This window comes from Sceloporus undulatus, chromosome 7 (genome assembly GCF_019175285.1).
Source record: "Sceloporus undulatus isolate JIND9_A2432 ecotype Alabama chromosome 7, SceUnd_v1.1, whole genome shotgun sequence".
NCBI classification, from domain to species: domain Eukaryota; kingdom Metazoa; phylum Chordata; class Lepidosauria; order Squamata; family Phrynosomatidae; genus Sceloporus; species Sceloporus undulatus.
Genome location: NC_056528.1, coordinates 43,018,545 through 43,043,094, shown reverse-complemented (window position 1 = coordinate 43,043,094; position 24,550 = coordinate 43,018,545). Strand labels below are relative to the sequence as shown.

Here is a 24,550-nt window from a genome sequence, read left to right as displayed (position 1 = left end):
TTATCTTAATTTTAATTAGCTCTTTTCCTTAGTTGCTGGGAAATAATTTGGGAGTGCATTTTAACTGGGCAGATGACTTTTCTTCTAAATCAGTGTGTTTCACAAGAGCTGTTGTAAAAGTTAGAAAGCTTGTATGCTGTTTTGATACTAATATATTCTAAAAAGAGTTACTGAATTAATGCCATCTGTTTGTAATTTTTCTAATGAACAGAGTATACAAATTTTTATACAAGTATACAAATAAATGAGAAATTAACTGCTTATGTTCATTGAATACTTTTCTTTCTACAGCTTCCTTTTGCCTGTCATGTGCTTTATTTGCTGACCAGAAGAGAAAATGGTGAGATCTGGGTTCATGGCATGTTTGATACTTACAGAAATGAATGTGTTTAATCAATTTCTTTGCTGAAGCGTTCTGTCAAAAATAGCTAGCCATTTATTTATTTATTATTTATTTTTTTACATTTTGTTGAGTTGAATAACCTGAACTAAATCCACTGAAGAGTTGCTAACAAAATATGATATGCACTGCCCTGTACTGTTTCAACTGATTTAATCTAGCAATATGACATGTACAGCAAGAGAATATGATCCTTCTTCTTTCTATGTGCTGTCTTATCCTATTCCCAATCTGCCACATCATTTGGAGCAATTACACAGGCTTGTAATGAAAAAACATTTTTCAACATTGTAGCTGTTTTTCATATATTTTTGAATGCTAGATTCAAAAAACACAATAAAAAATACTGCACACAGTTCTTTCATAAATTCAATATTTTTGTCAATTCAGATTTCTGTGTGATTTCTTTTAATGGTTTTGAATGGACTTTTGTGTTTCATATCAGTGAGTTAAAGTGTTTTAAAAAGTCTGTTAGAAGACTTTGGGGCTGTCCAGACTGCCTCTAAGGGGCAACCTGCAGCCGCCTCCATCTTTGCTGGATCGGGGCCGTGACAACCACACGCTGCGGCCCCAATCTGGCCTTTCCAGGGTGCAAAAAGGAGCCGCAAAAAGCGTCCTCGAAAGGGTGTGATAGCTGCAGCACCATGGCTTTAAGATGCTCCTTTGGCGCTGCATGGCCAGTGTGCACACCCCCTTTAACTCCTTTCTTACTGTTTGCAGGATAATTTCATCCAGTCACATGTTACATCATAGAAATGTCAAAGCAAGTTGTGAAAAAATTACATGATGGAGCAAATCTGAGGTCATTTTTTGATTTAGATCACAGAAAAAAAACCCATAAAATGAACATTTAAAAAAAAACAACACATTTTTATCCCTCAATTCTCATTCATGGTCTCTATAAATCACACAGTTGGGCTTTACTGCCACCTGCACAAGCTCAACCGAACCTTCTACAATAGCTAGAATAAGAATTTCAGTAGTAATTCCACCAACCCTCTATATATAATAAATATAATTAGAATATAAAATATAAATTATATAAATTAGAAATTAGAAACTCCTTAAATTAGGACTGAGATAAATAAACAGGATATAATTATATCCCTAGTTCCTGTTTATTTATCTCAGTTCCTAATTTAAGGAAGTTCTTAATTTCTAATTTAATTTATAATTCAGAACTAATTACAGAGCTTAGTTTGTGTGTTTTCTCTAGTAAAACCTTTCCGTGTGAGGAGGCTCCTAGATCTGCAAACCAGGAGGGTGAGTCACATGGAACTCAAGTCAGGCACCTATAAAAATTCTCACATATAACTTACTGAATACATTTGTATAGTATTTAAGTTAATAATTCACAAAACTTTTGTTACTGAAATCAAGAGTGGGCATCAGGGTTTATTTTTTTCCTTTTGTGGGCTACATTCTGTCGGAGTAATCTAAGGGAGCTTTGTTGTTGGCTAGACAAGGTGAAAGCCAAAAGTAGACCCCCTTTTCTGTCTTATTTCCATGGTTCATTTGCCTTTTTCCCCTTGCCCTTTTACCCTTGTAAAGCAGTCTGTTTATAAGCAAAAGAGAAAACAGTGTTTAAGTCAGTTTTAATCTTCTTAAAACCTATTTCTCTCTGCCATCTTTGGTTAATATTTTTCTTCTTCTGATGAAAGACAATTCACAACTGCAGTGATTTCCAATAGTTTTGGAGCAGGTTCTGTTAATTGGTTGCTATGGGTGGACATGGAAGACCACAAAATCTAACTCCTCCAGTTGCATTCCAGGGACCAGAACCTACTCTGCAAGCTCTGCTACTGATGTACAAGAACTTTGCTCCTGAGATGGTGTCTGTGACTCTGCCCACAAAAATAAAGGTGGGGATAGGATAACTAGAAATAAGAGATGGGGTTTTGCTTTCTTGGTGAAAACAGTTTTTTGAAATTCATAGAGACTAAGGGCTAAAAAGACCAGCATAAAACGCCGGCATTGGGGTGAATGGGGGCATGGCAGCCGCACGTCCCAACTCCTCCTCGATACTGATGTCATGCCGCACCCTGACCGCTCCAGCGGCAGCAACATGCCACTTCTTTGGTATAGCGTTTAATGTGCTTGCCAAAGAAAGTGGAAAAGCCATGGTAAAGGAGTGGCATTTTGCTGATTTTTTTGGTGCGGCAAAGTGCCAGATCAGGCCCACAGCATGCTCTTGCTGCGGATCCAATCCGGCACTGAAAGGAGCAGCGTCAAGCTGTTGCTTTGGGGCCATCTGTTTTGCCCCTAAATTTTCAAGCTCCTTATTTATTCAAGAACAATTGCTTGCAAGACTGATGTGTACATTGCTGCATTCTTATAAACACTGCATGCCATGTTACTTAATATGAAATTATTGATCAAGGGAAAGCCAGGATTGCCATGATCATTTTAAGTATCAACAGAACATCATAACTGTATAAGTCTATATGAATTATTACATAGTGGCATTGGAGATGCCTTTTAGATGGCTGTGTTCTTGACAGGACTCTGACTAATAACTTGATAATTTATTCCTGGGTGCTCTATATGAGGCACATGTTGGGAGATGCTGGAAATGGATCCAGTTGCTGAGTGGGATCTATTCTTGATAGCTGGATCCAAGTAATTATGTGTCTAGGTACTGGACTCGCACTTCTTTGGCTTATACAGATATTAAACCTTGAAAGTGAACCACTTTATTTACTCTGCCATGGTGTTCAAAGAACTCAAAATGTGAGATCAATATAAGTAGAGCAAAACATAAATCATTTTTTTTTAAAGTATAGTTGTTGTGTTCCTTCAAGTTGTTTCCAACTTATGGCTTGCCCTATCATGAGGTATTTTGGGAGTTGAGAGTATGTGATTCACCCAGGATCACCCAGTGGATTTCCATGGCTGAGCCATGAATCGAACTCTGACCTCCAGAGTTGTAGACCAAAGCTCAAACCGCTACACCATGCTGGTTCTCTTTTTTAAATGATAGAGAAAATGAATTTATATCTTCACGTACCTAAATTCCATGCTGAAGTAATAGTAACTTGCAAACTGGAATATTGTCAGAAAGATGTATTCAAATGATTTACCTGAATAAAAATAGAATTGAAGCTGAGTGGCTGATCTTAATGTTAACATCTCTCCAGTACTGAATGCTCCTCTACAAACAATACTGTTTTTAAAAATCTACCAGTATAAGTGGAACAATGGAAAGTTTATTGTGTATTCTCTCAACCCGTCATATATATATAAAAAGTAGGCAACAAAGTATAAAATGGCAACTGTATCTTTGTTCTTTTTCAGTCTGAACCACTAAGACAGTGATGGCGAACCTTTTAGAGACCAAGTGCCCAAACTACAACCCAAAACCCACTTATTTATCGCAAAGTGCTGCGTCCCTCTGGCTTTCTAGTGACAAATTCTAGTGAACTCTGTGTTGGGACGATGGTGTGTGGGCCATACGTGCCATAGGTTTGCCACCACTGCACTAAGACGTTTGCCCTGTTGGCTGAGTGTCTGGACATGGGGGTGTAAACTCCCTTTCTCTGCTCCCCATTTGATGTGCAGATTGGCAGATTTTGGTGCTGCAAGCCAAAAAATCTTATTAACTGACTGGGGGAGATGTCCTTCATGAATGGTTCTTGCTTTTAGGAGATCAGAGAGGTACTCTGTGGGTCATGTGGTTGAGTGCAAATTGCCATCTGATTGGTTATAATTGTAATGATAGACTTTACATCTAATCACTTTTCATCTACATGAGGATAATTTACTTTATTTCCAGATAAGGTTTAGGAATTCAGAAAACCTCTGGAAAACAGCAATCAGCACCATAAAAAGGCGAATCTATGGGGCCCTGCCTTCATCTCAGCCAGGTAGCCTAGGCATTGGCTCTCTCCAGTCCCGAAAAAGAGTGAGTTGATTCAAGATTGCTTAAATGTCTTTACTGGACTATATTTGTATTTACTAATATTTAATGTAATTTATGTGACTTTATTGACAGCTAGTTAGCTTTTTCAACTGTCTATGCCCAGTAATAGTTCACGCTTTAGTTTGGTAGATCAAAATATTTGCCAGTCTCCATTGTACTAGTGGATTTGCCTGATATTTCATACCATCTTGTTCCATATTCTTTCTCTTCCATCTCTTGTTTTAATCTAAATATATCTAATTTTCTACAGTCTTGAAAACTTTTTAAAGTTTGTTTTTTTTCATTTGTTCTGACTTTGTGAAATGGCAAGGCATGTGCGGTCTCTGAGTTTTTCAGTGTTCTGGCTGCTTTCCACTCCATTGACTTCATACAGCAACTGCATAACACATAAAGTAGATGAACAGTTAGTTATGTGCATATCTGCCTAGCAAGGTATAAAATGACAAATGGTTTTGTCTATAGATTGGTCTTGATTCTCCATTGGGTGGAAGTGATCAATTATGGCAGAAGTATATGTTGACACCGTAGGCATGTTTGTGTGTACTATATGTGCCTTCAAGTTACTCATCAACTTATGGCGATGCCAGGAATTTCATAGTGTTCCCTTCTTAGACAAGAAATACTTAGAGGTGGTTTTGCTAGTTCCTTTCTCTTAAACATAGTCTACAGTACCTGGTATTCATTGGTAGTCTCCTATCCAGGTACTTACCAGAGCTGACTCTGCTTTGCTTCAAAGATGAGATGGGATCTGGTGCCTTTAGGGTATTTAGGCAGTGGAATAATCTTGGAAAAATACCTATGAGCTGCTAATGTGAATGAGGTTATTTTTGTTTTCTGTACAGAAATGGGATGCCAAGTTGGTACTTACTTCAGGTAACATCAACTCTGGTTGTTCAGCTGGGAGTCAAAAGCCCAACTCTACTGATGTCACCAGTCATGCTAATTTCTTCCCAGTGGAGCAGCTACAGACCTTCCCCCAGCTTCTGCAAAACATTGATTGTTTAGAGGTAACTGGCAGATGTCAAAGTAACCAGAATGTATGTACTGGGATTAAATCACCATTTTGCATATTTAAACTACTTATGCTTAAAAACAAGTTGACTAATTTGATAGAAGTCAAGTTGGCTTTCTCTTATCTACAATGCCAGACATGATTTGGATTTTGGATAGTTTTAGATTTAGGAATATTTGCTGGCCACCCATTTCTGCCTTGCAAATGAATGACTAGCGCTGCTATTGCCTTGAAGGCAGAAGCAGGCGGATTGAGGGTTCCCAGAGATCACATGCACAGTAATCAAATACCTTATATAAAATAAAATAGTGCAGTATTTGCAGGCTGCAGAGAGATATGATTGGAGAGACCAACTTGGATCTGGGCTTCCCATCCGTGCGGAGGCCACTGATCACTGGAAAGTTCACTCCCATCATTTTTCAAGTTTTTGAAATATCTTCATGTCTCTGCAGCATCGTGTCTCTCATATCTCTCTTCAGCCTGCAAATACTACATCATTTTATTTTCTATAAGGGACCTGATTACTGAACTGAAAATCTCTGGGTTGCCCTTGAGCCACTTGCTTCTGCCTTTGGGGTAAGGGCAACAGCAACAGCAATCCTGGTCATTTGTTTACATCTTTCTCCAGCCTCTCATCCTTCTCCAGCCTCACAAATGTATATACAATGCTACTGGTGTAGTTCCAAAAATTTTGGATTTTGGAGCATTTTGAAATTTCAAATAAGGGAGCTTTAACCTGTAGACCAAAATTAAATCATGACTTTGAAAGGAATATGAAATGTTGATTCCGCTTAATACAAAATTACAAAGTAGGTATTAAGATTTATCACGTTCCTCTGTAAAATACAATTATGACAACTTCACCCCCTATATTTATCCCATGGGGCCTAACTTTGCAGCTTTCTTTGTAACGTCTGAAGAAAGCAACGTTTGTGATAGAGGCAGGAGGGTTGTTTGGTTACAACAAGCCTCATGCAAGTTTTAAGGCAGTAAGGAGCTGTTGGCAGCAATATTATAGATGGGCAAAGGAGAGCTAGAGAATTTGAAAGCTGTGACAAGTACCATTGCAGTGATATCAGTTCCTTAATATTGACTGGTGCTAACTGGCCAAATTGGTTATGAGGGATCAGGACACTGATATCAAATGGATATACTATTTTAAATAATATTTCTTAAATGAGTAATTCTGTTTAGAACATAGCACATAACTTTTTATAATTGTTTTTTCTCGTCTTTCAATGATGTAGTAAGCCTTGTCCTAATGCATACCACTGTGTTTCTAGTCTGAGATGTCTTTATGCAGTGTTAACGGTGCAGAGAAACAACATAGTGTTGGCACTGTTGAGGTTTTTTTGTGTTACCTTCTGAGCATTTTCTTCTGGTTTTTACAGTTCCCTTCACGGATAGGTTCAGTGCTAGGAAATCCACTATTGCTGCACCACATCAACTGTGTGAAAGATGACTCTGTTTATCAGAGGATGTATTACTGGATGGGTCAAACATTCAGAGAAGGTAGGGAGACGAATTTGATATTTGCAGGGAGTGGACTGATGTTTTCTTGCCATAATAGTTCTGGATTGCAGTCTAATATGATTTATTACATGATTTTTAACAATTTATGAATTCAGTTAGTTTTCATGTTATGATTTGTTCTGCTGTATGCTCCTGTAGTGTATTTATGGAAAAGGTAGTATATATTAATGTAACAATTTTCACAGCGTCAAATATGTCTGGGTTGTATCACTTCAGATGACATCCTACTTCAGACATGGTGCATCCCAGATGCAAGGAACCCTTCTCAATAGGCTTGAATTGTGGCAAGGCATAATAATTTGATGTAAGATTTTCCTAAATGTATGAAAGAACTCTGTCCTTAAGCATTATTTTACCCCTTTCTTTTATGATTCAGAATGTCCTTGGTATAAGATTGAGAACCAGCAATATGAATTAGAGTTCAAGGACTTTTTGGAGACAGTCTTGGAAGCTGAGTGTTTCTTGCAGGTTAGTTTGCATATGACTTATAATTCTTTGAAGCACATTTGGGGCTTTATTTCCATCTGTTTCACAGCAAATATATCTGAGATCATATCTAGAAGTCATATAGATAAAAAAGTTCACTTCCACACCTTCCTAGCCTTACTTTTTTTTAAAGCTGTTTTAGTTACCACATAGACAATCAGTTATAAACACAGAGACAGTATGATGATTTGAACATGGAAGGGGCTGTTCTTGCATTTCTAATCCTTACATTTAGGTAGTGCTTTCAAGTGATCAGAATAATTCCATATACAACATAATGTTATAATCCCTGCAAGAAATGAGCAAGAAAGATATGTAGTACTAATTGAATCTATGCGATTGCAGCTTGCTGAATGAAAAGGACTGGCTTACAAGAAATCTCTTGCTGTCTCAATTGTCTCTTTCAGGAAGGCTTCTCATCCTGTGAAGAATTCTTGTACAGGAGCCTGCCATTCTGGGATGGCTGCTGTTGTAGGTCACAGGTTCTGCAGCTGGTGAGTTGGATTCCTCTCAGCACTTTCTCAGGTAAGTCATGCAATCAAAGCAGCCTTATTTTTTTTAAAAATGGTCAAAGTAGACATGGATGTCACTCTTTCTTTATTTCTTTGTTTGTAGAAATGAAGCCTTATCTCTGCAGGCCATTGACACAACTTGTCATCACATCATCCCTTTATTTTAAGGTAATGGAGGGGGCCACCATAGGTATATGAGTGATAACACATTTGATCCCTGCCACTACATGATATACAAAACTTTGAACAATGTTGGGGTTGCTATCCTCACCAATGGAAGGAGGTGAAGCACTTGTTAACATTTATCGATAGTTTTTTCATTTTGTATGAATAGGCTCTTCAGGTTGAAGTGCACTTAACAAGAAGTTTGAAAATAGCCTGTTGTGTTCAGAGACAAAGGAATTGCAAATAAAAATCAGACAACATGAAATAAGCATTCATTGTGATTTACACAAATGGATTAATTTTTGCCAGTACAGCTGGTTGGAACTTTCTGAAGCCTAGCTTTAGCATTTTGGTCATAGTGCCATCTCAGTTCCTCTTCACATCCAGACTTTTCTAACCACTATCTCAGTGGCAGCTTTTCAATTCCTACCACTCAGTCCTCAAAAATAAACAGTACTGTATAATAATATATCAAGTTTAGTCATGTGCATTGCTAGCAAATTACCTATAAATATTACCTATAAATGCCTGCACAGTGCATCCTTCAGAACCTAGAAGAATCTTATAGAAGCTGTAGCCCCATGAACTGAAAATGAAATGCACAGATATGGATGGGGAACACCTGGCTTGATAACAGCACATTTGCAAAGGATCTATGAGTCCTAGTAGAACCCATGTTGAGCATGAGTAAACAGTGTGATGTGACAGCTTAAAAAAACCAGTGCAATTTTAGGCTGCATCAGTGGAAGTATAGTGTGTAGATCGATGGAAATAATAGTTCCACTCTATCCTGCTGTTATCAGACCTCACCTGCTAAAAAACCCCCAATATAATCCTAGGTTGCATCAATAGGGGTGTAGTGTCTAGATCAGTGCTTCCCAAACTTTAGTCCTCCAGGTGTTTTGTACTTTAGCTCCCAGAAGCCCCAGCCTACTTGGCCAAACATCAGGAATTCTGGGAACTGAAGTCCAAATCTGGATGATAAAGGTTTGGGAATCACTGGTCCAGATCAAGGGAAGTAGTACTCTCACTCTCAGACCTCACCTGGAATATTGTGTCCAGTTCTGGACACTACAATTCAAGAAGCATATTAACAAGCTGGAGCATGTCCTGAGGAGGGTAACCAAAATGATGAAGGGTCTGGAAACCATGACCTGTGAGGAGGAGAAGGTTAAGAGGGGACATGATAACCATGTTTAAATACTTGAAGGGATGTCATACTGAGGATGGAGCAATTTTGTTTTCTGTTTCTCCAGAGACTAGGACATGGAGGAATGGATTTAAAAAAAGAGATTCCACCTCAACATTAGGTGGAACTTCCTGACAGTAAGAACTGTTTAACAGTGAAATACACTGCCAAGGTTTTTTTAAGTAGAGGCTGGATTGACTGTATTCCTGTATAGCAGGGAATCAACCTAGATGGCACTTGTGGTCTTTTCCAACTCTATGATTCTATACTTGTCTGGGTTTGCCTAGACTTAACTTTTTTTCTAATATTTTTTCTCTCTCTTCATATTCATTGTCAGTTTTTGTGGGTTTTATTCTTCCAGAATGTTAAAGCTAGCTTTAAACTGTTTCAACGAGCTCTGTACAGATGTAAAATAACTTGTATATCTGATTTCTCCTTCTATAGTGTAGTGTTCTTGAAAGTCTGAGGGGACTGTTACTGAACTGGCTGAACTGGCACATCATGCAAGCAGATATGGCAACAGAATTGAATGCCGATGTCCTGTAAGTATGAACTTTAAAAGCTGTCCACAACTCTAATACTATGTGCTCCTCGTTAAGCTATTAAGTAGACATGTAGCTTGCATGGGGACAACTGTGTCCTGTCTTGTAAATTGTTGATGTTAATATGTCTTGCTCTTCTACAGGAACACAACACTTTCTGGAGTAGTTAGCTCTGTGGCAGAGCTCATCCACTTTGTAGGCTGGCTTTCAACTATTGCTCTGCATTTGGAGAACAATTCTGCTTTCTTGATGCATTTCATTCTGGACTTCTATGAGATTGTAAGTAAGCTGTTCACTCTGCCAGTTTGTTCTGTGATCTTCAATAGTCTGGTGCTTTCCAAATATGTTTGTTCCAGATGTGATTGGGCAGTAGCCATGCTGGTTAGGGTTGGTGTAGCTTACAGTTCAATATATTGGAAAGGGACTAGCTTGAATAATGCCTCTCTAGACAGGTGGCATTTGGCAGTCCTAAGAAGGTTGTAATACATGGGTGGGGATCATGAGGTCCTCCAGATATTGGATTGCAGCTCTCAGCAGCCCTGGCCAGTTTAGGCAGTGATGCATGATTGTGGGAGCTGCAACTTCTGGAGGGCCACATTATTCTTGCCTCTGTTTTAATACTGCAAGGGAGGAGAGAGAAATAGAATATGGAGTAACAGGGAAGAACCACCTTTCCCTTTGAATGTATTTCCAAAAATGCATTTTAAAAGGTTAGTAAAACCTGTATAAATCCTATTATTTAAATATATTAAATATTTAATAACCAGAAAGCAGGAATAAAACAATTTGGAACTATTCAGCATAAAATGATAATGAATAGGTAATCCTTCAGATATCCTGAACCCAAAGTGTACAGGCCAAAGTGTATAAAATCATATGGAAAGCTGGAGCTTAGAGTTTAATGTGAAGGTAGGCAAGCACAGTGCAACCCCGTTTTTTTCCTTCGTATACTTTATAAAGGGGAGAATGCTGAGCATAAAAATTCATCTGGCTGTCTTCCTTACTTGTAGGTTTGTGATGTGTATCAGAAGTATAATCTCCCATTGGTTGTGATGCCTCCTGCTGGAGTCTTCTATCCAGCAGTGCTCAGCATGGATTCAGTCACAGTCGACCGTCTCTGTCATATTCTGTACAGGTATAGTTAAGGTCCTGTGTTTTGTTTTGTTTTGTTTTGTTTTTGCTTTTTCTGCCTCCAAGCCTTAACATCTTACCTGGATGACCACCATCTGTTCTATTGCCTGTTGTCAGTACAGCTTTCCTTCTCATATTTTAGCATGCTTGCTTTTCACATTTTGCTTTATTTTTCCCATTTATCCAGCCCACTTCAGGTTGAATCAGGGTCATGCTGCTACAGTTGCATAATAATAGTATCAAGCATAATGTTTACATCTCAGTAAACAGTACATGAAGAAACTACTTAGACGCTGTGCTACTGTTGCTGTGGGATATAGTTATGTGCCATCTTAGTTATGTGAAATAATTAGGCCAGAAGACAGAATATCACCTTGGGAGTGCCAACACATTTAATAGTCCTGATATGGAATCTGTACTCAGGATGAGAGGCTACTGTCAGAGCAGACATGTGTACATGCCACCATTGGGTTGAATGGGGCAAGAACCAACTGTACTTTACATTTCAGATAAAATTATTGGGGGAGGTAGCTTTGGAGAGGGGCATAATACTATTATGTTTATTCAAAGGGATAGATTTAAAAGTCAGAGAAACACTGAGTTAAAGCACACATCTCTATATGTCTATTCAGAAATAAATTCCTTATAAACATGTGTATGAATACTTGTATTGGGGTTGCACCCTTTCTGTTTTAATTGTGTGAGCCTGGCTTTAGAGCAGGGGTAGGCAACCTGCGGCCCGCGGGCCGGATGCGGCCCGGCGAGGCCTTGGGACCGGCCCCAGCCCGGTCCTGCCGCCGATTGCCACCGGGGCCTTTGGGGGACAATTGGCTATAGAAGCCTCAGAAACATGCATTTATATTTTTTTAAAAATCAGCTAATTTTTTCGCTTGTCCTCCATTTTTTTTAAAAAAAGTGTCTTCCATTTGAAAATGTTGTCCTACATTTGTCCTGGTTTATTTATATATTTAATTTTTTTAATATATATATATATATTTAATTATTTATTTTTTGGCTTCGGCCCCCCAGTTGTCTGAGGGACAGCAACCCGGCCCCCGGCTCAAAAAGGTTGCCTACCCCTGCTTTAGAGTGTCCCAGCTGTAGTTCTATGCAGTTTTCATTTTGTGGCTAAAAAGTGAGGAACAACGTTTCAGTTTCTCTTTCTCAACAACAAAAAGGCTACAATGGCTTGCTTTTACAAGAAGATAACTATCATACATTTAGCTGTATGCCCTGGTTAATTTGTCCTAAATCAGAGATTCCCAAAGTGGGCAATACTGAAAAAGTTTGGAGATCACTGCCTAAATCATTCAGAGTTCAACAATAATCAGATACAGAGCCTGGAGTCTCAAAATGGTATTGTGTGTTTTGATGGTGGTGATTTGCTCATGAAGAGGACAGTAGAAAACTCAGCCACTGGCACAAGCTGCATATGTGGATGGTGGTGGTGGTGGTGGTGGTGGTGGTGGTGGTGGTGGTGGTGGTGATGATGATGATGATGATTTTTAATGCTCAGTTTTCTGTAGGGCCTGCTACATATTTAGGAATGTTAATAGTTGTGTGTTATATGAGTAGCCAGTTGCTGACAGCTGGCATAGGGTTCTTTCTTCACCCTTAAGGAAATTGCAAGCTAATTAATGTGGAAGGGTACAAACAGGAAGGTAAGGAAATTGTGCTCATTATGCCAAACAGCTGTCTAGACCCATTACTTCTGGTCACTTCTCATTTCTGTAGTGACTGCACAAGAGCCCAGTGCTGCTGCTTGAGGTCATGTTCTACCTTTTCCTTAGAGTTCCTTCATAGCCTGTTGTGCTCTGGAAAGCAACAGCCTCCTTATGTGCAGGGATACCTGTGAACTGAAATAGCATCCATTCAACTGCTGCCCTTCTTTCTAAATAACAGCTGTTTGTGAGTTGTGAAAAGGGCCTCTTGAACTTTTCCTTGAATCAATTTGTATTCAGAAGTGATCTGCTTGCTATCGGATGATAATGAACTGCCATACATGGCTCCCATATTCTTCTCTTATTGTCTGCTTTAGAAATTGCTCCTGTAGTAACAAATCGTGGAACAAATTTCCGTAAGCAGTACTACTGAAAGAGATAGGGAAATCTGATATTTTCTTGATATATTTTCAGTTTGAGAGTGGAAAGGAGAGTTACGTACCAATTTTTGATTAGCTGCAGCTATTTGTTTAAGAGTAGGAGGAAGCAGAGGAAGATTAACATGTGTACAACATTTTCAGATGCTCAAAGTACTTTGTGTTATCTTTACAGTTCCTACAACAACCATGTAAAGTCAAGCAGTATTACTTTCAGATATATTACAGATGAGGGAACTGAAATGAGTGACTTGCTTAAGCCACCTATGCAGTTTGGGTTAAACAGAAAACAACCCATGGACTTCTTGATTTGTAGTACTCTTAGCCACTATACTACACCAGTTTTACTACCCTTGCTCATGTTACATAAGTGTTCATTAGAATTCAGAGTATGCCTGAAACCTTCTTTTCTTCTTTTTTAAAGGTATCGAGCCAACTTGATAGCTGCAAAACAAAATCAACAAGCTAAAAAGGTAAAACAAGTAATAAGACATTCAGTGCCCTATGTTTGGAGTAGATTATTTCCATTGACACCTTCCTCTGATGTTCAACATAATGCCACTGAAACTCTTCAGTTATTGCTTATGCCTCTTTTATGCTGTACTTTTTTCATATGACAAGCTCTCAAACTACCTTGTGGAGAGGAGCGGAACCGCCTAATTGTGGGGTTGGTCCACCCTTTTCTCCATAGGCAGGAACAATTCAGTCTTGGAGGGTGTCAGGAGGTGAAGCAGCCTTCCCATGAGGCCAGATTTTCTTCCTGCCTTCTCTTCCATAGGGACATGTTTTTCCTTTGCTCTGCTCTGGGCACAATTCTTAAAATCCTCCCCACTGGGTGCCTACATGGAGAGAAAGCAAACATGCAGACAGTTGCATGAAATGATGGGAGCCCTAACTGTTCTGCAGAAGAACTATCTGCTCCACAGTTGCTAAGCCGCTCGGCCAGCTGTGAGGCGAGGAGGACTTGGAAATGTATGCAGAAACACTGAGCAAGAGAACTTTTTTCCCCCTAAAAGCTTCCAGCCTTCTGCCCCTCCCCCATATCCCCTACTGTTCTGTGTCTGGAGGAGCCAAACCAAGTTTCATTTGTCCTCTTATACATTTCTTTTTTTAATTTGACATGCTCTTTGTTGCATATCTGCTTAAATTTCTGCTGCTTTTTTCAGCCAAAAAAATGGGGGGAAAGGGCAGTTTCAGTGGGGATCCTAAGGTTTGGATTGGACTCTCCACTGTAAGGGCTGCATGCGGCATGATTCCCGCCCATTGTAAGAATGATGAGAACTCATTATACTAAAATTTTAATGGCATTTCTACTTCTGTTTCTCTTTGAAAGAAACAGTGCCAGTAATTGTGTCCCAAAAGTAATGTGTTACAAATATTGCTGTTACTTCCATTACTCTGATGACAAGTTATGGAGGCCTAATTTCAGCTGATTGGTCTGTGACATTCTGCAGATAATGATTGCATAGCTGTCATGTTGGGATGTTGCTACTTGTTAGCAAGAAGGTTGCAATTACTGGCTTGAAACCAGTTATAGGCTGTCCTCCTTTGTCCCATCAGACAATTCTGCAATTCAAGTTTAGCAGCCGAACTTGCCAAGAATACAACCAATACATAACAGCCATGGTTGGATGCCTATGGACTTCAAATGTATTCCAGAAAGACTTCCATCCCCAGGGCATTCACATGGACTCAGAAGTGCTGGAGAAGACCAAAGTGCAGGAATACAGGAAGGGCTTGAACATAGTTTACCATCCTGCCTTGACAGGCTATGCATTGCTGTTCTTGGAGCAGGTAAGGAAAATGAATTTTTCCAGGAATATTAACTTTTGTTAGTACTGTGCTAAAACCTGAAGGCTACTGAATCTCTCTCTCCCCTCCATTTGTGTATTAGTCAGTAGTTATTAAGGTTTTTTTTTCTTTCCCCCTATACAGTATGCTATAGATTTTTGCAAAGCACATTGGCCTCCTCAGAATGTGTGTGGTGCAGAAAGATATAATGTTGCACCTTGATATGGATTCAAGTCTTCATACAGCTGTCAAAGCTCACAGAATCTGTTAGTAGAAGGATATAATGCTTCCTGATTTTTTTCCAGCATAGCAGCTTTAAGTAATCCTGGCTCCTTTTGTTGGAACTAAAGCATATCAAACAGCTGCTTCTTCCATTATCTCCTGCTTGGTTTCCTCTTCTAAAAAGCAAATTTCTTGTCCTTATGGTTGCAAAGAAAATCCATATATGACTGAGGTCCAGACTATGTGAAAAATTGTGTCTCCCTCTATAAACGGAGTCTTAAGATCCTTGGGAGTAGGCTTTCTCTCTCAGACCTAAATGGTGAGGAGATAGGAAAAGTCTTCCTGGTGGATTCACCTAGGAATGACAAAAGAGCAGACCCTTGTGGAAGTAACAAGAGCTGTCTGTAATTTGCAAGCATCAAAAGAGCAAGGAATCAAAAAACAGAGGCTTTCAAATGATGAAAGATAGATAATAAAAATCGGTAATATTTGATGGAATCTAAAACCCAATTAAGTTGTCACATACCATTCCCATGTTTTATAGTCGATCCTAGGTCCATATGTTTTTCCCCCCATGGCTAGCAAAAGCAATAATTTTTCTTTAAAAAGTGTGCAAAATGTATACAAAACATTCATCATCCTGCAGAACAGCTGAATAAATTTTAAACAGCTGAATAAAATTTAAACAGCTGAATAAATTTGCCATACACACTTCCAGAACTTCAGCCATATTTTGTTCCTAATTTAATTCCTTTGAAAAATCTGTCCCAGGCCCTGAAATGGGAGTTAGCTTCTGGTCTCCTCTTAATGTCTGATATTGACAAAGGCCAAAGCAAACAGGCCAAAAATGGGCCAAAAGGCTGTATTATGGTTAGAAGATGTATGCCCTAAATGCAGCTGGAAGCAGAACAAAAAGCCGGTCAGAAAAGCAGGCCACAAAAGGGGTAGGGAAAGTCTGCTCTTTGCCAGTGTCCTGTTCAGAACTGGCATCGGCCCGGATCAGGACTGGGCATGTGCGGTAGCCACGGTCCTGCACCATCTGCATGACCCCACAGGTACAGATTGAGAGTTGAAGTCCAGGTTTTTCTTCTATAATTGCTTTGAAAAGAGAAGTTGCAATAATTAACATTTCCTTTCTGTACAACTGTCAAAAGTTGAGATTTTGCAACCTTCACTCCAGTGGCAGGTAGACATATTCAGGACCATAAAGGAACCTATGTCTAAAAGGAAGCAAAAGCAGCCTAATTCAGCATCAACAGCCATTGGTTCATCTAGTTTAGTCCTGGGTACTGAACTGCAGTGGTTCACCAGGGTTTTAGATATGGTGTGTTTCCCAGCACTACCTGCAGATGCTTGAGATAAAGCACATTTTCTGCATGCAGAAAATAGATATCAGGGAGTGATATTCTCTCCCTAGAAACATCTTAAGAATGCTGCCTTTTTTGTAGGCATTCATGCATGGAATTTGCTCTTCAGTTCACTAGAGGGCACTGTCACAAAGCAGAAGATAGTTGATGCCCAAGTAATGTTAGCATGTAATTTAGGCTGCTTCCACATGAAGAATAATTAATGCCCAAAATGCTATACCATAGTTATGCTGGATTCCACTATTGTTCAGCCAATTGTGCAGTAGGCTGCAAAGCTTTGAACCAACCCATTGCTTAATGATCAAATAGCTCCCTACTCACCATGTCAAAAATGAATGGGCTGTGTATGTGCTCGTAGGGTGATTTAAGCAACCTCTGGTAAAGCACAAATGTGTACCCAACTCTTTTTATGGTAGTACAGTATCTCAGATTCAGGACTACAGTGTGTTTGGGATCAACATGGGACCTAGAATCTAATACCATTGTAAGGCCCTACCTTGTCATTTTTTAAAAATTAATAAGTGGAAGAATCTTTTTTTAAAAAATGGAAGAGTACTGCTTAGAATACTGATGTGGCAAGAACACAGTAAGATGTATTTTTAAAAATGTACAGTATCCCATAACGTTGTGGGAAGTAATCTGCATTTCCACTTACAGCCTGCAGTGGAAGATCAATAACCTGCTAATGCTAGGTGTCTTGGAGCACTCTAGATTTCTTTTTCAATTTCCACATTTTGAGCTGAGAATTAAAAAAAAGAAAGAATAAATTTTGCTCTCCAAAAGCAAGTCAAACTAATTCAACTTGTGCAGACAGAATGTCAAATGTATCAGTATTTCCATAGACCCATGATATGACCCTTGGTCTTATTTCATGACACAGTTTAGAGATAAGATAAGCCTGATTCAGCAGAGTTAGATTCTAAAATGTTTGACTAACAGTGCTGTCTACAAAGGTTTAGTGTTTCAGTAGTGGCTTCAGTTAGACTAATTTCTGAATATAAATCAGAATTAGTGTGTTATAGAGTTACCACTTTGCCCTAGCTGAAGCTATTTCTTTTAAAAGAGAACCTTTAATTTTTGTTGTTTTGTTGTCTTTCCTTCAGGCTCAACCACAAGACGAAACCCCAAACTTCAAATTAATTCAGGTATAGTGGTTACTTGTCAACTATATTTCATGGAAAACTGTTTCTAAATTGGTGCTGGCATTGAAGGCATTCTGTACTGAGTAGAGGACATTGCCTGGAAAGAATAGAAGGGCTAGGATAAGACAAAGTTGATGAGAAATGCTACTAAGATGTTTTAGATTAGAAGATACTTGGCCACCTAGCATACTTGGCTTAGTGTCAATGAATGATGTGAATTTTCTAGAAAGCTCTAAAATGTGGAATATTTTGATGCCCCAGATGGACTGGAACTAACATGCTTAGATTATGAGTACATGGTTTTAATTTTTGCATACATGCAGATAGCTAGTGATAGGGGGAGAGATGTTGTAGGAGCAAGAGGAGTGAAAACTGATCAGTTGGGCTTATATGGTATTAATCTATTCATTGTTGTACATCTTCTTGTACATTTCTGACTTGCTGCTATCCACTATCTTAATAAATAAATTATGAAAGAATTTATTTTTTAAAATCAGAACGTTTTCTGGTGCCAACCTACAATTACTGGTAGATATTTTAAAGCTTCTTTCTATTTTTATTCCTGTGTCTCTCTTTCTGACACATTTACTACTTGCTGGACAGATGGCCACCCAGATGGTCCACTTCTGTAGTGCAAATGGTGACTTCAATTGCAAGATTTCTCTGTATGTTCTGTTACTCTGTACATAACTGTATAGTAGATATTTATGCAACAAAATATGGTCTGTAATTTATACACGTCTGCTTTTTATCGTATTAGGAGAGCGATTAGATTTTACAAGGTGTTTTCCCACCTGTTGCTATACAAAGTATAGCCACAGAATCCAATTGTTTCTCTTGACTGTTAATTTTTTACTCTAGAATGTTTATCTTTGAAGGAATCCTAAATCATTTTGATTTCTCAAGATGGTCCACTTGAGATAATGGGATCAGAAGAAATTTTCAGCCATTAGTTACCCTATTCTCCTGTATTGTCCCTACAAAATGTTTTTTTGGTCAGCTACCAATGTGAAGGGCACAACTTTAGTTTTTCGTGGATCTGTCTCTATTGTAAAGAGGAATACCTGTTAGAAACTAAATGAAGCTGCCTTACATGAACTCATAGATACTTATAAGGCGGCTGCAGAGTGACAAATTATTCCCCACCACCAGATTTGTGATAGTGGGGCACATTTGCATCACATAGGCATGCTGGACTTTTGCAATGTGAATTGGCCTGATAGTTTAGGTGCTGTAGAATTAATAGAGGAAATGCAAGAACATTGGCAAATAAACTTCTGCAGTTAAAAGTTCTAAAATTCACAATTCTAATGCTTTATCTGCAGGGGAGAAGGTGGGAATGGTACCTGGAATTTCTCTACTCTCAAGATTTACAAGGCCTGAAATTCTTCATTGAGAGCAGCATCAACAGAGTATCTAAGCATTCTCAGATGAAAGCAAGGTCATAGGAACAGCAAGCTGATTCTTTCTTCTTCTTCTTTTTTTACTGTTCTTACCATCCAAGCTAAAATATTGGAGGCTGGACTCCTATTTTTAAGAAGAGTCAATTCACATGTCAGTACTAATATTGGAAAGGACAACCCAAGGTTGGAGCAACAGTGGATCTGGTTTTCCTGGACCTGGTCTTGGCGGCATTGCTTTGGGAACATCTCTTCTGACTAAAGAATAAACATTTATGCACTTGAGAAAAAGCAATGCCTGTCCAGCACCCACCCCCATTTTCTATCTTACAGATTGATGAAAACTGCTTCAGGTCGTTCTTGGAAACGTTAAAGGTGGGAATGACAGTACAAATATGTGTTGACCATACTTTAGAGAGAAACAGCATTACTTCTGTAGTGCAACTGGTGACTTTCACAGCAGTTGAAACACTTTGGTGCTGAACTTCATTTTTTTCATTGCTACCACAATGACCCTGCAGCAGTTACAATAGCTGGCAAAATGCAAGATTTCTCTGTGTTCTGCTTCTCTGTACATAACTGTATAGTAGATATTTATGTAACAAAATATGGTCTGTAATTTATATTTAAATTTCTCAAGATGAATTTGATAATGGGAACAGAAGAAACCTTCAGCCGTTAGTAAGCCTATTCTCCCTACAAAATGTATTATTTGTACTTAGCAGGAACCATACCATCTCTCCCTAGTCACTGAAGAAAAAAAATATTTTACTGATGATGATAGTTGGCTATCTTTGACTTTCTATACTATAGTCTTAGTGCTATATTATATTGCCTTGCACATGGCAAATGTTCAGGGAAATAACAGCTCTTTGAATCCCTGCAGCGTACCTGTTATAACAGGAGCCAGTGATGGAGATTTAGGGCCTGAACAGACAGACCAAAATAAAGCTGCTTCAGGTCACTTTGGAATCATGCTGTTTAAATGCTGTATGCATCTTAAGAGGCTGGAAGCAGCCCCAAAGCCATGCTCCAGTCCTTTGGCACAGCTTCTGGCCTCTTAAGATGTGTGTGTCATTTAAACAGCATACCTCCAAAGTGACCTGAAGCAGCTTTATTTTGGCCTGTTTGAGCCGTTAGTTATCATCTTAATACCTGACTTCTGTGGGCTGAGGATGCCCTTGCATGTAGATAGAAGATGGAAAAAGAGGAATGGTTCTTTTGCCTTAAAGCTATATCTGTCTCAGCCCTTTTCTGTATACCTGGGGCTCTTGGCTTTGCTTGTGCTGAATTCCCTCAGTCAGATTCCTGCAATAAATCCCCAAGATTGCTTGCAAAGGCATGAAAGCAAACATGAACCAGAATGAATTAAAAATAGTTGCATTGGTAGTTGGCTAATGTCATGCATAAATAAGATAAATAATTTAGGGATTTTTATTCCAGGAGGATAATGTTAAGTTTTACAAAATATGCTTTATGTGTTTGAAACAGCTGGCAAAATGGTTCCTAATGCTTATTGCATCTAGTGCCTTTGCTTTCTCAAAGCTTTCTTGTGTTGACTATCTGCTGATTTACATTTTCACTCATCTCCCTACAGTTCCAAATTGCCCATTATGGGATTTAAAATAAAGAAGTCATGTCCTATATATATACCGTATATATATGTTGCTCCCATTTTCTGAACCTGTTTGTTAATTTGGCTCATTAAATGTGGAATTTGGCTCTATCTGGGGTACAGACAGGATTTTGGCAGGAAGCAACAAAGCTGAGCAACCTTGAAAGAAGAGCATCATATTCTGGTTCTTAACAATCCAGGCGCAACATGTAATCAAGCACATGCTTTCAACCACACAAAATAGTTGCTGATAAGCCAGTGTACATCACTGGAAACTCTGCAGATGCTTTTCCTTGCCTCCTAGTGTTTAATTTGGTGGTATGGGAACCATATTGCAATCAGGAAGGCACTAGCTACTGTTCAGCTGTAAACCAGATTTTATTCCTGGGGAGAAAAAAAACCCTTTTTATAACTGCACATACTGGTCAGTTTCTCATTGCACAACTGGATATTTAAACTGCTGTCACTGCAGAAGTGGAAATCAGAGGTGGAACTGAAGATACAGGAAGCCTTGCAAGAAGCAGTTTTTTTCTGCTTTTCATTGAAGTTCGGGGAGAATGTGCGCATCAGCACCGTCTGGGTACCAGAGCTGCAGTCTACCGTGCAGCCATTTCATCTAATGTGGCCAGGAGGTGGTTTCACTCTGCCTTGGAGGCATCTACTAACTGCTTCGAAAGCCACATTAAGCTTCCCATCTATTAATTAGTTTCATTTTCCCTTTTTGCGGAGATGGAAAAGGTACATCTCATCCTTTTATCTTTCTGAATTTTAGTACTTGCCTCTTTCATTGACCTTTCCAGTCATCTTAGCCTTGTCATTTGAAGGCGGAACAATTTTTCTTTTTCTTTTTTAATTTAATCCCCCCTTTCTGTTAGAATAGCAAAATTGCTTGCTGTGTATTCTTGCTTTCTTCTCATGTTGGCCTACTTCCTCAGGCTTGTGTTTTGCATCCTTAATGCCATGAATAAATCAGGAGCTGCAGATTTAGAAGTGGGTGCAGCTGGAGCCACTTTAAAAACAACTGCCTCAGTGAAGTCTGCTGGAGGATGGGTGTCTTCCCAAGGTTTTTCAGTTATTTGAAGGAAAGGGCTTACGCCTCTACTTGTAAAAGTTCCCCATTTCACACCCAACCATTTTAGGATGGGTGGGTTCTGGATTTTAATATTTTCCTTCCAACGTTTTTAGAGCTTGTGTTGGCTTTAACTTTAGATCACTATGAGCGATCTGCTCTAGAAGCACCTCTTGTGCATTACACAGCCTCTGTGTCTCTGTTTGGCATTCATAGAATCATAAGAGTTGGAAGAGACTACAAATGCCATCCAGTCCAGGAACTCACAATCGCAGCACCCCTGACAGATGGCCATCCAGCCTCTGTTTAAAGATGTCCAAAGAAAGAGACTCCACCACTTTCTGCAACCAGTTCCAGGTTAAAGCTTAGGTCCCTCAAACAAGTGGGGTGGTCACCCTGGGACTGGGGTGTGTCACTTCAGATGATAGACGCAGTCGTTTATTTAGTCCATGTATAGATTACTTTTCTTCTGGTAACCATAGGGCAATGTAGATAGCTGTTTCCCTCCACTTTATCCTCCCAGGTAGGTCAAGCTGAAAAAGAATGACTGGCCTAAGGTCACCCAGGTGGTACATGGTTCAACGAGCACTAGAAGTCAGATTTCTCAGCTCCTGGTTAATCACTCCTTGTGGTGGAATGCTTAATCACAGAATCATGAGAGTTGAAAGAGACTAAAAATGCCATCCAACAGAAACCCCTGCCATGCAGGAATTCACAATCAAAACATCCCTGATAAATGGCAACCCAGCTTCTGTTTAAAAACTTCCAAAGAAGGAGGCTCCACCACTCTGTGGAAGTGTGTTCACTGTCGAACAGCCCTTGCTGTCAGGAAGTTCCTCCTAATGTTGAACTGGAATCTCTTCCTGTAGCTTCCATCCATTGTTCTAGGTCCTATTCTCTGGAGCTGCAGAAAACAAGCTTGCTTTATCCTCAATATGACATCCCTTCAAATATTTAAACAGGGCTATCATATCACACCTTAACCTTCTCCAGGTTAAGCATACCCAGCTCCCTAAGTTACTCCTCATAGAGCATGGTTTCCTTCTGGACATAGAAAACTAACCTAACAAGTTGATGAGCTGAAATGTAAGCAGTATTCAAGCATTCTGTTTCACTAGTTAAACCAGTAGATTCAGGGGGAACATAATAGATTGCTTCCAGACTGTTCTCCACATATGGAGAATGATGATCTGAGGAAGGAAACCAGTACACATGGAGGGGGAGGTATTACCATGACTTCAGGACATGCTGATATAGAAGCTGCCCATTTTTGTTCCTGAAGGAGCCCGCAGCAACCAAATCATGTGGGCTCCTTCCGCACCAAAAAGAACTTGCTAAAAGCAGGTTCTTCTTGGTACACGCGGCTGCCACCATGAGTGCACCATTGGTGCACTGTTGCAAATTGATGCAAGTGCAGCACCATGATGTGCAGAAGCTGCGCTGCACTTGCATCATCATGGTGGCCCCCGTGTGGACGGGAGCCACCATGATGGCACCGTGTGCTAGGGCTTGGGAGTGTGTGGATACTCTGCACTCCCGAGCCTTAATTTTGGCCCCAGGGCACCTTGAAGCGCCCGTTTGTACCAGGCCTTAGACTAGAAAACATAAGGAGTCTAGTCTGGTTGAACATCTGGATGTTCTAGACTCTCTGGACTGGTTTTGCTGAGTGGTCTAACGACAACTTCTGGGAACCCAAAATGGGAAAACACTGCTCTTAGTTTTCCTGGTTGGCCTGCTGGGGTAAATTGTTTGAATTTCCTAAATAGCCAACACAGCTACCCCTGTGTGTTAACAAGTACACGAGTTAATGAAAGCAAGAAAAGGACATAACCTAAGCATGTATTATTCCAATGCAAATTTGTTACGTTTCAGTTTCATCTGATCCCATTGGAATTGCTGAGGTGTGGAGCTGATCCTATCAAATGTACTATCAAATATTCTAACAGTTGTGCCGTCCACCCAGTTTGCTCAACAGAGCAGCAATGTGAAATGCTAATCTTAAACCACTTAAAATGCTTAAAATTAGTACATTGGGACAGAATTTTAATCTGTTTCTAACATGTACTGTAGCGTCACCCGTGAAACTTCTTCGAGGGACCCTGAGAGGATTTTCCAATAGAACCCAGTGACATCAATACGACTAATACGACAAAGGGGTATAAAGCTCCAGTATTTCTGGTTTTTATGTACCGTTGTGAAAACTGTTGAGCACGAAGAAACCTGACAGGAAGAAAATATCATCTGAAATGTGCGAAGTTCTAGAGATACCATGATGTGCTAAAAAGACAAAGGAATGGGCTTCAAAGCAAATGAAGCCTGAGCTTCCACTAGAAGTGGAAGTGACTAAACGGAGACTTGTGCTTCAGACAGATCATGCAAAGACATTATTCATTGGAAAAGACAATGCTTGGTAAGCTGGAAGGCAGTCGAAGAAGAGGGCCATCATACTACAGGTGGATTGATTCGATCAAGGAAGACATGGCCCTGAGTTTACAAAACCTGAGTAGAGCAGTTGATAAATAGGGATCTCAGAAGGCAACTTAGAGTCCATCTACACTGCAGACATAATCCATTTCAAAATGGATTAGTTCTGCAGTGTGGAAGCAGCCCTAATTTCAAATAAAAAAAGTCCCTGGTTTTGAAGGCACCTGCACTGGCGCATGGATTCCAACCTTTTATTTGGGATGCCACCATTCTTGTATTCTGTGCCTGAAATGTTCTGCAACCCACCTAATGTTCTCCATCCCACTAAAGAATCTGAGGGATTGAATGACGTGTCAGGAAAGCATAAACATGTTGACAGCCTATGAAGAACAAAGTGGTCTGTGTCTTTATCATTTCGTCTTGGTATTGGTCTCTCGCGTCAGTAAACATCTGAAATTGGAACTGTGAAAGTTTTGTTCTCTCCGTCACCATCTCTCCAATACTCTTTACTTTTCTGCTTTGCTTTTCCTTGC

General features: G+C 39.5%; 1 protein-coding gene across 2 annotated transcripts in view; it reads left to right on the top strand.

Annotated features, from left to right (window-relative positions):
* Positions 1 to 20,159, top strand: part of CENPI (centromere protein I) — a 28,424-nt gene extending 8,265 nt beyond the window's left edge. The window contains exons 7-22 of one of the 2 annotated variants that reach the window (XM_042480498.1): positions 292 to 340; positions 1,617 to 1,663; positions 2,173 to 2,262; positions 4,173 to 4,301; positions 5,162 to 5,326; positions 6,723 to 6,843; positions 7,241 to 7,332; positions 7,758 to 7,875; positions 7,966 to 8,030; positions 9,661 to 9,758; positions 9,902 to 10,037; positions 10,769 to 10,893; positions 13,412 to 13,460; positions 14,548 to 14,781; positions 17,471 to 17,512; positions 18,835 to 20,159. In XM_042480498.1, coding sequence (XP_042336432.1) covers positions 292 to 340; positions 1,617 to 1,663; positions 2,173 to 2,262; positions 4,173 to 4,301; positions 5,162 to 5,326; positions 6,723 to 6,843; positions 7,241 to 7,332; positions 7,758 to 7,875; positions 7,966 to 8,030; positions 9,661 to 9,758; positions 9,902 to 10,037; positions 10,769 to 10,893; positions 13,412 to 13,460; positions 14,548 to 14,781; positions 17,471 to 17,512; positions 18,835 to 18,957 — 1,683 coding nt within the window. In that variant the 3' untranslated portion in view covers positions 18,958 to 20,159. Of the gene's footprint in view, positions 1 to 291; positions 341 to 1,598; positions 1,664 to 2,172; positions 2,263 to 4,172; positions 4,302 to 5,161; positions 5,327 to 6,722; positions 6,844 to 7,240; positions 7,333 to 7,757; positions 7,876 to 7,965; positions 8,031 to 9,660; positions 9,759 to 9,901; positions 10,038 to 10,768; positions 10,894 to 13,411; positions 13,461 to 14,547; positions 14,782 to 17,470; positions 17,513 to 18,834 lie in introns of both variants that reach the window. The other variant, XM_042480497.1, reaches the window with a different exon arrangement.
* Positions 20,160 to 24,550: the final 4,391 nt, after the last annotated feature.